At 51.0% G+C, this 17,705-nt stretch overlaps 1 protein-coding gene across 3 annotated transcripts; it reads left to right on the top strand.

The window, feature by feature from the left end:
• The first annotated feature begins 2,360 nt into the window (after window positions 1-2,360).
• LOC133357959 (zinc finger protein 316-like) lies at window positions 2,361-15,900 on the top strand. Of its 3 annotated transcripts, none has more exons than XM_061576177.1 (6): window positions 2,361-2,595; window positions 5,587-5,711; window positions 7,300-7,423; window positions 9,541-9,743; window positions 10,185-10,562; window positions 11,255-15,900. In XM_061576177.1, exons 3-6 carry the CDS (start codon window positions 7,321-7,323, stop codon window positions 11,762-11,764), a joined length of 1,194 nt encoding a protein of 397 aa, XP_061432161.1. In that variant the 5' UTR covers window positions 2,361-2,595; window positions 5,587-5,711; window positions 7,300-7,320; the 3' UTR covers window positions 11,765-15,900. The 3 variants fall into 3 exon arrangements, with proteins under 3 accessions (XP_061432161.1, XP_061432163.1, XP_061432164.1); XM_061576179.1 differs by having other exon boundaries at window positions 5,584-5,711; XM_061576180.1 differs by lacking the exon at window positions 2,361-2,595 and adding an exon at window positions 2,615-2,948 and having other exon boundaries at window positions 5,584-5,711.
• The last annotated feature ends 1,805 nt before the right edge of the window (window positions 15,901-17,705 follow it).

The raw sequence follows: 17,705 nt of genomic DNA, 5'->3' as shown, positions 1-17,705 counted from the left end.
TGGCGAGTGTGGCGTTGTGACATCTGTAAGCGTGTGAGTGAGTGGCGTTGTGTTTCAGCTGGCAGTCCCCTTCATCATCATCATCATCATCGGTGAGCTCCTCCGGCAGGCAAGGCTGCGTTTGGCCACGTAGCCAACATGCTCGCTCAGCCGATGCTTGCCCAAGTAGCTTCTGTTAAGGAATACAGAAGGGCTGATATATGCTGCTATATGATTTAACTACGCATATTTGTACCATCTTATTTGACGGGTACTAGTCTATTTTACCGAGTTGTTGACATCCCCAGCGTTTAACAGTGCTGCTAGTTTTTGGTTTTGGAAGCCAACATCGGCCGTAATTCTTGCGGAGGTCCTTAACAGAGGTTGCAAATGGGTTTTGATTCCTTACCCGTACCCGGCCGCACCAGGGTCGCAAATGGGTACCCGTACCCGGCCATAGACGCACACTGCCCATAGACTCAACACTACCCATAGACTAACACTGCCCATAGACTCACACTACCCATAGACTCAACACTGCCCATAGACTCAACACTGCCCATAGACTCACACTGCCCTTAGACTCAACACTGCCCATAGACTCAACACTACCCATAGACTCAACACTACCCATAGACTCAACACTACCCATAGACTCACTGCCCATAGACTCAACACTACCCATAGACTCACACTGCCCTTAGACTCAACACTGCCCATAGACTCAACACTACCCATAGACTCAACACTACCCATAGACTCACTGCCCATAGACTCAACACTACCCATAGACTCAACACTGCCCATAGACTCAACACTGCCCATAGACTCAACACTGCCCATAGACTCAACACTGCCCATAGACTCACTGCCCATAGACTCACGCTCCCCATAGACTCAACACTGCCCATAGACTCAACACTACCCATAGACTCAACACTACCCATAGACTCACTGCCCATAGACTCACGCTCCCCATAGACTCACGCTGCCCCCCATAGACCGAGTCGGGAATCGAACTGGGGCTCTGTGGTCTTGCCGTGCGAGACACGAGCGTTAACCACTGCGCCACTCATCTGCCCCAAGGATTATCCTGCCTGGTCTTAAACTCCTCGGCTTTGTCGTCTTGGTGTGCCAGAGACGGCAGCGTTCGTGACTTACGCTTTTAGACGCAGAGAGAGCGAGCGGGTTCTATGTATTAAAATTATTTAAAACGGGGAGATAATTGTTTTTTTACACTTTTTTCTGGCAACAAAATTGACAACTTTTTTTACAAGGAGTCATGTTTGCATTGAACACAATACCTGCGGTCGGAATGCAAACACAAAACACAACTCTGATGATATTCAGTCCTTGAAGTTGATTGGTCCACACCCGAGACAGCTTTCCTTAGAGCCTAGTCTCATATCGTGTTGGACCAGATGACGCCAAAGGCGCACAACTCAAAGACAATGCACCATCAGAGTATGAGAGCTCGGGGTAAGCATTTACACCATTGGAACCTCATTTGCCAGTAGCAAAATATGATAATTGTTTTTTTACCCTTTTATCTGGCAACAAAACTGACACTTTTTTTTACAAGGAGTCATGTTTGCATTGACCACAGTACCTGAAGTCGGAATGCAAACACAAAACACAACTCTGATAATGTATGCACTGTCCTTGGGAGTTGATTGGTCCACACCCGAGACAGCTTTTCTTAGAGCCTAGTCTCACATGATGTTGAACCAGATGACGCCAAAGGGCGCACGTGCACCAGCAGTGTTTTTTATATATAAAAAAATTGTAAATGTCGTGGTTTCACGCTTCAACACACCGGTGGGCTAAAGCAGTGAACTATTTGTCTTTTCGATTTAAAGCTTTCGTGACTGCAGGGATTCATCTTCTTGGTTCTTTCGGTAAAGTCACGTAGAATGGAAATAATAAAATAAAAATAAAACATAATAAAATAATTCTCACGACGTTTCGGCCACAACGCAAGCAGCCGTCCTCAGGTGATGACCAGGTCTGTCGAATTGTTTTACTATGTTTTCTTTTTATTCTTTTATTATTTCCATTCTACGTGATTTTACCGAAAGAATGAAGAATAACAACAACAAAAAATGGCATCCAACTCAAGCCACGTGTTGCTAGAAAACCCGAAGGTTCGCGCGGAGGGATACCCCAAACCCCGCTACGTCACGCCGCCTTGTCACCCCCCCCCCCCCCCCCCATTGTACGGCGATCACAAAAGCGAGAAGACGGCGCGAGATGAGTAACCAAAAAATAGTCCCTCGCCGTCTCTCTCCCTTTCCCGGCGGAGACGAGGCGAAACGTTCCCCTCGCCTTTCCTTCGTCCGCGTCGTTCGCCTCGCACTCTTTTCTGTGCGCGCACTCACGGCCACTTACACCGCGTCGTGATCGCCGGCCGTGACCCGTTGCCATGGGCAACGCGCGCGGGGCATGCCGGGTCGCCTGAGGCCTAGCGAGAAGCCTTGGGGGTTCTGAGAGGGCCGCGTTTCTTTATTTTTAATTGTTTTTATTTATAAATTTATAAAAACAAACACCGCGGCGACAAACGTAATTTCTTCGCCCCGTCCACGAAACGGAGAGGGGCCAACGCGTCGCCTTTTCTCCGTGAGAGTTTGTGCATTCGTTCGCGTGCGTCCGACGCCGTCTGTTGCGTTATTATATCCACTAGTTCTACGCTCTTAAGTTCTAGATTTGAAGCTTTCGTGACTGCAAGGATTCATATTGTTAGGTTTTTTTCGGTAAAGTCACCGTGTAGGTAAAACATTAAAATTAATGAAAGTAAAATTAAAATCACGACGTTTCGGAGGCAACACCAGCTTCCGCCTTCAGGCGGAACCGTCACAGCCACGATAGCTGTATCTAGTGAATAAAAGATTACAAGAGCTACCACTCCGTTTATATATAATAGTTGAAGAAGAGGGGAAGGGCCAAGTACGGCACACTTTTTTATTAATATGGTAAGGTGAGAGGCTTAAGAGGCTGAGCCTTTGTTATGGAGAGGTGCGGTTTGTGACTAAGCCTGGCCTACATAACAATAGTGTGAAAAAATAAACTAACGCCCAGCGTGGTGAAGTATGGCTGTGTAGCTCACACGACGTGGTTTGCGATGCCCCTCGCTGCGAACGGTGCGATGTTTGTGGGGGGTGGTGGGTTGTTAGTGGTTAAAATCGTCCTCGCCGCAGGAATGTGGAATCGCCACCACCGCTGGGCCTGCTTGGGCTGTAAGCGGGAGACGAGCGCCTGTGCTTTAAAAGTGCTCATTTGGAGCGGGGAAATCTACTTGTCACTTGGAATTATTACGGAATTATCGGCGATGATGCAAGAGAGCGTGGGTTAAATCCCGACCCTGACGCCTGTTGTATATTTGGAGTTTGCGTGTCTCTCTCATCATCATCACGGTGGCTAGGAGATGTTAACTACCTCGCCTGGTGTGCAGGAGGTCGTGGGTTCGATCCCAACACTGACGCCTGCTGCTGTGTATTTGGAGTTTGCGTGTCTCTCTCTCTCATCATCATTATCACGGTGGCTAGGAGATGTTAACTACCTCGCCTGGTATGCAGGAGGTCGTGGGTTCGATCCAGACCCTGACGATGCCTGCTGCTGTATATTTGGAGTTTGCGTGTCTCTCTCATCATTATCACGGTGGCTAGGAGATGTTAACTACAATGCCTGGTGTGCAGGAGGTCGTGGGTTCGATCCCGACACTGACGATGCCTGCTGCTGTATATTTGTAGTTTGCGTGTCTCTCTCATCATCATCACGGTGGCTAGGAGATGTTAACTACCTCGCCTGTGTGCAGGAGGTCGTGGGTTCGATCCCGACACTGACGCCTGCTGCTGTGTATTTGGAGTTTGCGTGTCTCTCATCATCATCATCACGGTGGCTAGGAGATGTTAACTACCTCACCTGGTGTGCAGGAGGTCGTGGGTTCGATCCTGACCCTGACGATGCCTGCTGCTGTATATTTGGAGTTTGCGTGTCTCTCTCATCATTATCACGGTGGCTAGGAGATGTTAACTACCTCGCCTGGTATGCAGGAGGTCGTGGGTTCGATCCTGACCCTGACGATGCCTGCTGCTATATATTTGGAGTTTGCGTGTCTCTCTCTCATCATCATCACAGTGGCTAGGAGATGTTAACTACTTCGCCTGGTGTGCAGGAGGTCGTGGGTTCGATCCAGACCCTGACGATGCCTGCTGCTGTATATTTGGAGTTTGCGTGTCTCTCATCATCATCACGGTAGCTAGGAGATGTTGACTACCTCGCCTGGTGTGCAGGAGGTCGTGGGTTCGATCCTGACTGATTCCTGCTGCTGTGTATTTGGAGTTTGCGTCTCTTAATCGAATACAGGAAATAACATCCATAATAGAGGGGGGCGGGGGTTTGTGTTTTGGGGTTGAGATCGCGTAAATATATAAATGTGTCGTTAAACCCGCCACTTATCCGACGCAGCCAATTAGTAAAGTTAGTAAAAACACCCCTTCTGTTATGGATAATATTGGTCGCGATAGCCGTACGTGTTAAACTGACTCACCCCCTATGGGGAGGAAATGCATGTTAAAGGCTCCATTTGCTCCAATACGTTCGGAAGTTGACCTCGAAATATCGTTCATCGATGGCATCGTAAACCAAGGGACCACTCATTTAGTTTCTAATTTTTTCCCGACCTCCCCCGCGCACCTCCGATTAGCACGGTTGGCTCCGTACGGTGAGAATGAAGTTCTAAATACATGCGTCGACTCAAGACAGAGATCCGTCGACTCACAGAGAGACCCATAGACTCACGCAGAGACCCATAGCCTCACGCAGAGACCCATAGACTCAAGACAGAGATCCGTTGACTCACACAGAGACCCATAGACTCACAGTGAGACCCATAGACTCACACAGAGACCCATAGACTCACGCAGAGACCCATAGCCTCACGCAGAGACCCATAGACTCAAGACAGAGATCCGTTGACTCACACAGAGACCCATAGACTCACAGTGAGACCCATAGACTCACACAGAGACCCATAGACTCACAGAGACCCATAGACTCACACAGAGACCCATAGACTCACGCAGAGACCCATAGCCTCACGCAGAGACCCATAGACTCAAGACAGAGATCCGTTGACTCACACAGAGACCCATAGACTCACAGTGAGACCCATAGACTCACACAGAGACCCATAGACTCTCAGAGACCCATAGACTCACAGAGAGACCCATAGACTCACAGAGAGACCCATAGACTCACACAGAGACCCATAGACTCACACAGAGACCCATATACTCACACAGAGACCCATAGACTCACACAGAGACCCATAAACTCACAGAGACCCATAGACTCACAGAGACCCATAGACTCACAGAGACCCATTTCTTTAGAACTGCTTTTTGTTTTCATTAGCAAAAGAATCTCAAGGTGCATTTTTTCTTACCACTGAATTATGTCAATCTGCGCGTGTTCTCAAATCCACGTTGTTTCTCTTCTGTCTCTCGGTGCGATTCCAAAGCGTTCTTCACTCCACGCTTCTTTACACTTCAGTTTCCGTTGCATCGTTTGTGTTGGTCGAGCGTGTTTCTGAACCCTGTGTCACAGCAGGGAGTGCGTTTCTCATCATGACGACCAAGGGGAGGACTGCAGCCAAGAGGACGACCCGCGTGGAGATGGAGCGATTAGATCGGTGCACGTGTCAGGAGTGAGATGGGTGGTAGCAGCACTGGACCGTGAGTGATGGTGACAGAGTGGAGGGCGAATCGTTCATCTTGCAGTGGATTATCAGTCTGTGATAATGATTTATAATAAGGAAATACAATTAACTTAACACATTTTTAACTTTCGATTTAAAGCTTTCGTGACTGCAGGGATTCATCTTCTTGGTTCTTTCGGTAAAGTCACGTAGAAGGGAAATAATAAAATAATAAAAATGAAACATAATAAAATACAATTCTCACGACGTTTCGGCCACAACGCAAGCAGCCGTCCTCAGGTGAAGAACAGGGCTGTCGGAAAGATTCCGACAGACAGACGCTGTCTTTACGACAGCCCTGTTCTTCACCTGAGGACGGCTGCTTGCGTTGTGGCCGAAACGTCGTGAGAATGATTTTATTATGTTTAATTTTTATTATTTTATTTTTTCCCTTCTACGTGACTTTACCGAAAGAACCAAGAAGACATTTTAACTGTATAAAAACAGCATTGACGTACATCAACAAGCTGAAACGTGCAGCATGTGTCTATGGGCTGTACATTGAACTTCTTTCACACCTGCTCGTTGCTGATTGTGCTGATCGGAGGTGCAAAGTTGAAAGCCCATGTGTTAAACTGCCCTCTAACTGCATTCGCTGCTGCCCTCCCGCTTGTCTGTGGGTCATCGCACCTCTGAGTCGTTGTCTGCAATATTTTGCTGTCTTTTCTTGGATTTTCTGTTTGCACTCAGTCACATATTCACTTTAAGATGTTTTTTTGTTCATGTTTTTTGTTTTTTTAAATCCTTTATATTAAGTTTGCTTGCTTGCTTACGACCGTGCAAATCTTTCGGTCGTTTTTTAACCCACTTCCCGTGATCCAATGGAGCTGACATTTTCCACACAGACTCGTTGTGCGTGACAACTAATGTTCGTGAAAATTTTTTTCCAAAATTTTACACTTTTTGGGACATAAATATTATATTTAATTACCAATTGCTTAATGGTGCAATGCAATCATCTGACCCATAGGTGGCAGCCATCTCAAGCCAGAGGACGAGAGGACTCTAGCCGCCACGCATATAGAGGATTTATAGTGAAAAACTTTGTTTTTACAGGTTATACTTGTTTGTTTGTTGCGGTTGCACCCGATTCAAGAGCCGAATGGCTCACAGGGCTATACGTAATACATGAACTTGAGCTTGAACCTGGGAGTGAGCGAATGCAGCGTGGATCGTTATGGCTTAAAATTATTATCATTCATCGGGTGTTCTCGGCTGCGGATGAGCTACGTCGCATGTACGTTGAACTTCTTTCGCGCTGCACGTAGTCAACCTCGCTAGTCGGAGGTGCGGGGGGAAGGACGTCGTGGGCAGCATAGGAGAGCGAAGCGAAATCCATTGTCGGACTGTACTTCTGTGCTCCCACAGCTATGTTTTCAGAAATCCGCACTGACCAAGCGTGAAATATCAAATCAAATAACACCCACCCCGCCCACGACCTGCACGGCGCGTCGAGAAGAGGGCTACGCTGTACACGTACGCACAACGGCGCGCCCGTTCCTTGAAATGTGTCCCATCGTTAAGGTCCGCGTTGATCTTTTTTTTTTCTCTTTTTCTTTCTTCAGAGTGGTGCAGGTGGTGCTACGATGTCGGGTGACGCGGCAGGGCCAGGCTTCTCCGGAGAAGACGGCGTCGGCGTGTGGACGTCCGTCGGCGAACTCGTCCTGAAGACGGAAAGCGACTCCCAAGGTGCGCACAGAGAATCAGAATCAGAAAGGGTTTTCGATTTAAAGCTTTCGTGACTGCAGGGATTCATCTTCTTGGTTCTTTCGATAAAGTCACGTAGAATGGAAATAATAAATAATAAATAAAACAATTAAATAATTCTCACGACGTTTCGGCCACAACGCAAGTAGCCATCCTCAGGTGAAGACCAGGTCTGTCGGGGAGACAGCGTCTAAATGAAACACCACCATGCTTGGAGCGTATATTTAAGCTGGTTTGGAAGGGGGGGGAGGGGAAATGCGCCTTGACAAAAGAATCTGCATATCAAGAGGAATTTAGCATATTTATGGGAAATGCAGGAATGCGACTCGTGCTACTTGTGAAATGTGTAGGAGGTGGGCGGGGGTTTTTTATCGCAGACGTCCAGCCGGGGCACGGGGTAAGAACGTTACCACGACGAACGGTACAAAGGTACGATATGGGTGCATTCATCCTATTGCCATCGTGTAGAGCAACTCCAGGGCACTTTGTAATGAAAACTCAAAGTATTCCCATTCACTATGAGACATCTCCTTTACCAGTGGCAAAATATAGTGATAGGTTTTTACCCTTTGAACTGGTACAAAAACTGACACCTTTATACAAGGCATCATGTTTGCAATAACCACAACACAAAATGTTTGCATTTTGACTGCTTGTGTTGTGGTTATTGCAAACATGATGCCTTGTATAAAGGTGTCAGTTTTTGTACCAGTTGAAAGGGTAAAAACCTATCACTATATTCCCATTCACTTGTAACGGACAGCTCGGGGCACGGGCTCCTAGGTACGCGATGAGCTGTTTATATTTCGATTGTTTCCTGCGTTGAAGGACGCACGATATTGTAATGCTGTTTTGTTAATCAAAACAGTCATCTGCGGTAAATCTGCCTTTGTAAATAAAATGATAAAACTCCTGATTCACCTCGAAAACCCCAGCTGCTGGCTGCAGGAGCTGAGTTGTTATTCACCATTATTACTCGGACGCTTGTTCACCCAGGAAAGCCCTCGCCAAGTCTCGATTCTCTTCTTCAAGGAAGGTCCTGTGGCGTTTTTAGCAGTAGCTGGGGCCAAGTTTTGCTGCTGTGTTATTGCAATTGAGTAATTGTCACGTACCGTTTTTTTTTAGCAATATCAGTCGCGTTGCATATTTTAGTTTCACCTTTTTTCATTTTGTTGTTGCCGTCGTTTTTGTATTGTTGTAACTTGAGATTATTTTGCTGCTGTACATTTTCACGTGATTAGTCACTTTGTTGAGCGATCATTTGTGTCCAGGTCGCTTAAAAAAAAATAAGTTAATAGCTCAGCGGGGCTTTACCTGGTAAGATAAACAAATGTTTTTGTTAAAAGTGATTTCCTAGACTTTTCTCTCCTATCGTGTTTTTTGTATTGTTCGTTGTTATAATCTTCCCACCCCGTGCCCCCACCGAATATCTGTGGGAAAGAGCTTAATAGCTCATCGGATTTCTCCTGCAGTCTAAATAAAAATCTGATCATCTGAATTTACACTGACATATACCCCCCATCACTAAAATGTGCCTGATGTCAGATCTCGGAAGCTGAGCCGGGTTAATGCGTGAATGGTGGCTCTGCACGCCTGTACTTCAGCACAGTGGAGGCAAGCCATTCGTAACAAGCGAGGAGAACGCACAATTCGTGAGGTTCTCTGGTCAGCCGCCGGTGTGAGCGCGCGTGTGTGCGTGAGACGTGCACACACAGCTGGTGCATCGGGCAGCCATCTCGGTCCACCCACGGCAGCCTGGCCTGCCCCGTGACCTCCTGCCAGCAGGGTGTTCGACACTTTACGTGGCTTTCGATTTAAAACTTTCGTGACTGCAGGGATTCATCTTCTTGGTTCGTTCGGTAAAGTCACGTAGAAGGGAAGTAATAAAATAATAAAAATAAAACATAATATAATAAAATAAAATAATTATTTCGTTATGTTTTATTTGTATTACTTAATTACTTCCCTTCTAAGTGACTTTACCGAAAGAACCAAAAATAATTTACGTGGCCTTAAAGTGCACCCATCCTGGCACAGGCGCCGCGGTGACGTCACCGCGGCTTAGTGGCGAACGGCGGTTGTGGTTGTGCGACGCGCAGCCTGGCTGGCGCGGGGCGGCGGGCACGTCTGCGAGGCGTGCGGGCGAGCGTTCCGAGGCGCCGAGGAGCTGGGGGTGCACGCCGCGTCGCACGCCCGCGACAAACTCTACCCGTGCCGCGAGTGCGAGCGGAGGTTCGCGACGCGCGACGGCCTCCTGACGCATCAGACGACGCACACGTGCGAGAGGCCGTTCGCCTGCGAGGTGAGCGTTGCGGGGCGGTCGCGTGAGTGGATAGGTGGACAGGCGGGCGAGTCGCCGAGTGGATACGTAGTTGAGCGAGTCGCTGAGTGGATAGATCGGTGAATGGGTGAGCAAGTGGATAAATAGTTGGGGAGGGTGTGTGTATATATGGGCGGGTTTGTGGGTCAGGTTGGTTGGTGGCTGGGTGCGTAGGTGAGTTGGTGGGGATGTGGGTTGGGCAGGCTGGTGAGAGAGAGTTGGTGGATGAAGTCAACAAGCGAGAAAGCAAGCAAGCAAGTAGGTAGGTTAGACAAAAACGATGCAAGCTTCCTCCCCTCTTATCTCCTCGCCCGCACATTACCTCTCCTTTCCCTCCCTCGTCCGTGCACGGCCTCCTCCTCCTCCCCCCCACACCCACCAACTCTGCCTCCTCCGCCGTCTGCCGGGACCCTACCCGGCCAGGTGTGCGGCCGCCGCTTCCTGCGCTCCTCCAACCTGTCGCACCACCGCAAGGTGCACTCTGGCGAGCGGCGCTACCCGTGCGCCGAGTGCGGGAAGGCGTTCACGCAGTCGAGCAACCTGGCGGCGCACCGGCTGTCGCACTCGGGCGAGCGTCCGTACGTGTGCGTCGAGTGCGGAAAGGAGTTCTCGCAGCAGACCAACCTGCTGAACCATCGGCGCACGCACAGCGGCGAGCGGCCCTTCGGCTGCGGCGACTGCGGCAAGCGCTTCGCGCAGTCGGGCAACCTGGCGGCGCACCGGCGCACGCACGCCGAGGACAAGCCGCACGTGTGCGTCGCATGCGGGAAACGGTTCAAGCAGCGCAAGCACCTGCTGCAGGTGCCTGTGTGCGCGGGGTGGAGGGGGCGGGGAGGGTGACGACGGTGGTAACGGTCGGAATCCGTCGGAAGAATCTTCATTGGGGTGAAATCCTGATGAGATGTGAAGCTTTTTTTTTTTTTTTCACAGATGCCCAGTCGGGGCATGGGGTGAGAAAGTTACAAGAATTAATGATTTTAAAACACGACAGCAGTGCAAAGTGTAGGGAAGGAAAGCAAATCACTAAAAATAAATGCACGAAATAGATAAAGTATTTAAGTTCAAATTGTATAAGTACACCGATGCACTTAGACAATTTGGTGATGATCCTGACGGCATTAATACTCCTGTTGAGGATGATGGCAATAGTGCTTCTGTTGGTGATCGTCATGATAGCTACGATGCTGTTCTTGTTGATGTCGATGGTATTGAAGCTGCTGTTGATGATGATGTTGAGGATAACGGCGACGATTCTGCTGCCACCGATAGAGATGTTGACGATGTTGATAACTTTCGATTTAAAGCTTTCGTGACTGCAGGGATTCATCTTCTTGGTTCTTTCGGTAAAGTCACGTAGAATGGAAATAAAAATTAAAAATATTTTATTTTTTATTATTTCCATTCTACGTGACTTTACCGAAAGAACCAAGAAGATGTTGATAACGACGACGACGACGACGATGATGACGACGTTGGTGCCGTTGCTCCCCCAGCACGCGCGCACGCACGCCAGCAGACGTCCCACGGACGTCGTCGCGACGCCAGCGGCTGTGGCGGCCGTGGCGACGTGGCCGGGAGGATCAGTCGCGGGAGGCTCGGCTCGGCTCCAGCTGGGAGGAGGAGCACGGCCGGGCTTCCCCACGGAGTCGGGACCCGCTCCTCGGCACGGTCCGGTCGGAGTCTGGGCCGAGGGCGGTACCGACGGCGTCGGGGCAGAGGCGTTCCCCACAGGAGCGTGGGCAGAAAGGCTCGGGGCAGGCGAGGAGGAACAGGAGTTGGAGGAGGAAGAGAACGATGATGATGATGAAGAGGAGGTGGAGGAAGAGGTAGCGATGGCGATGATTGCGGCTGGCTTTCAGGCGCAAGGCAACGCTCCCCCGGCTTACAGGATGTTCACGGAGCGGCTGGAGCCCGCGTCGCTCGCCACCAACGGGAGCAGCACGAGGAGGAAGGGGAGGCAGCCGCAGGTGCGACTCCCGTACCTGCCCTTCGACCCCAACTGATGATGTTGCGTTTGAAGATGGAAAGGGCCAGACGGCAACGCGACCCTGGTGGACGCGTCGCCCCGCCCGCGAGTTTCAAAGGAAAGCTGTCTCGGGTGTGGACCAATCAACTTCAAGGACAGTGCATACATTATCAGAGTTATGTCTTTTGTTTGCGTTATGACTGCAGGTATTGTGGTCTATGTAAACATGACTCCTTGTAAAAAAAAGGTGTCAGTTTTGTTGCCAGATAGAAGGGTAAAAAAACAATTATATTTTTACTGGCAAATGAGGTTCCAATGGGGGTTTCAATGCGTCGTTCACAGGCGCGCACGCGTGGCCGCTTGTGTCAATCGATCGCTACCCGAGGACGTCCCACCCCCCCCCCCCACCACAGCTACACCGCACCACATCAATCCGTTCAGGCTGGCGAAAGCATCGGCGCGGAAGCACAGAAGCGCCGTGCGTGACAACGATGTAACCTGCTGCCCACTGCCCGCCGCTGACGGGAGGATTCAGACGCTGTCTTCTCGACAGACCTGTTCTCCACCTGAGGACGGCTGCTTGCGTTGTGGCCGAAACGTCGTGAGAATTATTTTATTTTTATTATTTTTTATTATTTCCATTCTACGTGACTTTACCGAAAGAACCAAGAAGATGAAGGGGGGATATTGCCGTCGAGTCTCGTTCCAGCGGCGTCGTGAAACCGTTCCAGCACCCGAGCGACGTCGCAGGTTGCTTCGCTGCGACGACGCTCACATTTTGACGTCACGATATAGCACCGACAATCCGTGACGGCAACGTAGCGATCTTCGCGGAATGGACGAGTCCATCGCGAGGTCGTGAAACTCGGAAGGCGTGGGAACGCAGCCTCCGCGTTTCCTCGAATCGGATTCTTTTATTTATCCTGGAGGAATCCGATGGGCTAAGAAGCTCGTTTTCACCGATGTTCCAGTCGGGGGCGGGTCAGAGTTTTCGCAACAATAAACAATATACAAAAACGAGTGCAAGGTATAGGAAAGAAAAGCAAATCACGAGAAATAAATACGTACAATAACAGGTGCGGCGCCTTCAGCTGACTCCTGATAAACTATAAACTAAGCTCTTATTTATTTTACCAGGTAAGGCCCACTGAGCTGTTAAATTCTTATTTTAGAAGCGGCCTGGCCACAAATGATAGCACAACGAAGTGGCATATGTGAAAACTTAAAGCAGCAGGCAAATGATTCTTAATGTGGAGGGGAAAAACCGGACAACCCAGAGAAGAAATCTACACGTCCACGGGGAGGGAGAGACACGCAAACTCCAAATATACAGCAGAAGTCGTCAGGACTGGGATCGAACCCACAACTTCCTGTACACCAGGCGAGGTAGTTAACATCTCACCACTATGATGGTGATGATGAGGGAGAGACACGCAAACTCCAAATATACAGCAGGCGTCAGGGTCGGGATCGAACCCACAACTTCCTGTACACCAGGCGAGGTAGTTAACATCTCACCACCATGATGGTGATGATGAGGGAGAGACACGCAAACTCCAAATATACAGCAGAAGTCGTCAGGACCGGGATCGAACCCACAACTTCCTGTACACCAGGCGAGGTAGTTAACATCTCACCACCATGATGGTGATGATGAGGGAGAGACACGCAAACTCCAAATATACAGCAGAAGTCGTCAGGACCGGGATCGAACCCACAACTTCCTGTACACCAGGCGAGGTAGTTAACATCTCACCACCATGATGGTGATGATGAGGGAGAGACACGCAAACTCCAAATATACAGCAGAAGTCGTCAGGATCGGGATCGAACCCACAACTTCCTGTACACCAGGCGAGGTAGTTAACATCTCACCACCATGATGGTGATGATGAGGGAGAGACACGCAAACTCCAAATATACAGCAGGCGTCAGGGTCGGGATCGAACCCACGACCTCCTCTACACCAGGCGAGGTAGTTAACATCTAGCCACTGCGACGATTGAGGGGAGTGGTCACGAAGAATCGCCGCTTGGCCAGGGCCAGTCCCGGTCGTGGGGACGATCGACGAATCTTGGGATGCGCTCCGAAGAGCCACTGCGCTTCTACGTGGTCAGGGGCTTGAGGAGCGCGAAGAGTCGTATCGCGATGTGTCTGCTGTGCATATGACGGCGCACTCGATTGTCACGTGCAAGTATTCACCATTCACTCGTGTCGGACAGCCCGGGACGCAGGCCCCGAGATACGCCGCGTCTACAAGATGAGCCGTTTATATTTCGGTAGCGTCTTGCGTGTAAAAGACGACCCAATCCTCAACGCATCTTGCCGATCCGCCTCAAAAACCCGCAGCTCCTGGCTACAGGACTTGAGTTATTTATTCATCGCTATTACTCGGATGTTTGTTTACCCAGGAAAGCCTCGCTGAGCCTCAAGACTCTCTTTCAGAAGGGTTTTTCCAAATGTTTGCCAGGAGGTGGTGGTGGTGGGGGGGGGCGATGCTGGTGCTGTGTGTGTGATCCCAGTTGAGTAATTTTCAAGTACTGGGTGGGGAGGGTGGGGCTGGGTGGGGCTGGGTGGGGAGGGGCTGGTCACCCCGTGGTGCCCTTATAAAACTCAACGTTTAACCTACTCACGTCGGCTTGTGCCCGCCCTCACAGTCGGCCATATTTGCGGAATACACCACGCCGCCGTTGACCCTGCAGGCCATTGACCGAGCAACCCAACGTTCCTACCAGCTCCCTCCGCAGGAATGTGTTATATATACGGTATATATCCGTGTGTTTGTGTAAACGGCATGCGCAGGCATCGCTATGAACCCACTGTGCTACAAAAACATCGACCAGGCACGGCTAACAGGAGCAAGCGATATCTGTCCGGCCTTGAGTACTTGCGGTCTGTGAACATCGGTGCTGGGGTAGACGGCCGTGGTTGGGAGTGGTTGAGAGTGGTTGCTTGTCACACAACCCCCTATTGCGGGGGTGAGCTGACCCCTTAATAGATGCTCGCTAACAGCAATTGGCCCCCAATTTTTTAAAGGCTATACGGGGGATTCTTGCACACGTGTGTGTGTGTGTGTACATGTGTGTGTGTGTATAACTTGTGGGGAGCGGTAGTGTAGTGGTGAGCGCGCTGCGCTACGAACCCGGCGACCCGGGTTCGATTCCCGCTCACGGCCAACACCAGTGACGATTATCTCAACCGGTCATGGGCCTCTCCTAGGTCGACTCGGCCTCAAATATCGCCACTGGGGAGACGAAGGCGGCCAGGCGTGGTGTTGGCCACCCAGGAATTGCAAAGTGTTCAGCCACGGTCCGTCTCTCCACTGCCCGGTGAAGACCTCATCATGCCATCGCCGTCTCCTCTGGTCTTTGCAATTCCTCGGTCCATCTTCACTTCTGCACACAAACTCATCGGATTGCTCCATGTCCACAGTGGCTGCCCTCCGAAGCTTTCTAATCGGGGGCGCCGCGGTGGCTAGGAGATGTTAACTCCCTCGCCTGGTACGCAGTAGGTCGTGGGTTCGATCCCGACACCAACACCTGTTGTATATTTGGACTCTGCGTGTTCCTTCCCAGTGGCCGCGTGGATTTTTCTCCGGGTCCTCCGGTTTTTCCCTCCGCACTTAGAAACACGCGTTCGGGAGTATTTTGCTGCTGTAAATTTCCACGCGATAAGCCACTTTGTGGCCAGGTCGCTTCTGATTAAGAGCTATACAGCTCAGCGGGCCTTACCTGTTGGCGAGCACCTATGAAGGCCGGCACAGAACACGAGGGGGTGGGTGGCCAGCACCACGCCCGACGGCCTTCATCTCCAATGCTGATGTTGACGCACCAGCTACTCATTTGAGGGTCGAGATGACCCAGTCGGAGGCCCGAGACCGGTTCGGATAATCGTCACCGGCGTTGGCCGTGAGTGGGATTCGATCTCGGCTTCGTACCGCGACCGCACACGTGCAGAGTGCAATCACCCCGCGGGGCTTGACCGCCGGGAAGGAGAGGGGCTCGTGATGCGCTGTTGTGTGCGGGAAAAGGGCGATGGAGAGTCTTGACGACTTGGCACTCGGTCTCGTTTCACGTGAGCCGCTCGTGTCTGCCTGTGTTGACGTCGCGGGAATTGTAGCGGTGAACCGCGCACGTGCGCGCGAGCTCTCCGCTCAATAAAAGTGCACTTTCACCTCGGCGACGATGGATGTCGGCGTTCTTCGCGACGTTTCGGCGTGGGCGTTGGCCACGATGAGACATCAGATATGAGACATGATCACGATAAGGCATCGTCACAATAAGAGATCATTACGATAAGACTTCAAATAAGACATGATCACGATAAGGCATCGTCACAATAAGGCATCGCATCAGACGAGACATCATCCGTGTGAGGGCCGCCACACATTTGAAACCATTGGGGGTTTGACAGCAGTGCGACGATGACGACGATGGGGGGTTTTGTCACTCTGTATTGTCGGTGTGGCCGCACATCAAGGGGCCGTACTAAAAGGCCACCACCAAAGAAGACCACTGCATGTCAGTTGAACTTCTTTCGCGCCGTACTGAGCGAACCGCACCATCCGGGAGCCGTGTGCGGTAAACGCATGGGGGCTCGTTACCATGCCGCACAAGACAAAGATCCCCCGTGTCGCTTTAACCGGTATCGGTCCATGGCCGCACTGCAGCAGGTGAGTGGTGAGTCCGCGCGTGACCCGCCTATTATTTTATTATTGACCAATTCCATCCGCGCCTCTTTCCCTTTCCCGCACTGCGCACTTGTCACAGTTTTGGTAAGCCCCCCCCCCCCCCCCCGGTCCGTGAAAAAATTGTCTTCCACGAAACCGGTCCCTGGTGCCAAAAAGATTGGGGACCGCCGCTGTAGCCAATCACTGACCACCTTACCCCTGACCAGAGGTCGCAACCGGGTACCTGATACCTATACCCTACCCGATACCCGGCTACCCGTACCCAGCTAGGTACGGGTACCCGTTTACGACCCTGGTGCGGCCGGGTACGGGTAGGCCGTGAGTCACCGGTGAGTAACCGTTTGTCACTCATTTCGGGTAGGGTACGGGTACGGGTAGTGTACGGGTACCCGTACCCGGCCGGGTACGGGTACGGGTACCCGTTTGCGACCCTGGTGCGGCCGGGTACGGGTACGGGTAGGCCGTGAGTCACCGGTGAGTAACCGTTTGTCACTCATTTCGGGTAGGGTACGGGTAGCGTACGGGTACCCATACCCGGTCGGGTACGGGTAAGGAATCAAAACCCGTTTGCGACCTCTGCCCCTGACACCGACATGCTGCGCGAGCGACGGATTGGCACCCACCACCTGCACTGCCCGCCACTTCGATCATTCGCCGCTTCGATCATTCGCCACTTCGATCATTCGCCACTTCGATCATTCGCCACTTCGATCATTCGCCACTTCGATCATTCGCCACTTCGATCATTCGCCACTTCGATCATTCGCCACTTCGATCATTCGCCGCTTCGATCATTCGCCACTTCGATCATTCGCCACTTCGATCATTCGCCACTTCGATCATTCGCCACTTCGATCATTCGCCACTTCGATCATTCGCCACTTCGATCATTCGCCATTCGATCATTCGCCGCTTCGATCATTCGCCACTTCGATCATTCGCCACTTCGATCATTCGCCACTTCGATCATTCGCCACTTCGATCATTCGCCACTTCGATCATTCGCCACTTCGATCATTCGCCGCTTCGATCATTCGCCGCTTCGATCATTCGCCGACTTCGATCATTCGCCACTTCGATCATTCGCCGCTCGATCATTCGCCACTTCGATCATTCGCCGCTTCGATCATTCGCCACTTCGATCATTCGCCACTTCGATCATTCGCCGCTTCGATCATTCGCCACTTCGATCATTCGCCGCTTCGATCATTCGCCGCTTCGATCATTCGCCACTTCGATCATTCGCCGCTTCGATCATTCGCCACTTCGATCATTCGCCGCTTCGATC

This window comes from Lethenteron reissneri, chromosome 60 (assembly GCF_015708825.2).
Source record: "Lethenteron reissneri isolate LAM-NWPU_2019-01 chromosome 60, ASM1570882v1, whole genome shotgun sequence".
Lineage (NCBI taxonomy): Eukaryota > Metazoa > Chordata > Hyperoartia > Petromyzontiformes > Petromyzontidae > Lethenteron > Lethenteron reissneri.
Note: the sequence above shows the minus strand (reverse complement) of the source record. Positions and strands in the feature narration are given on the sequence as shown.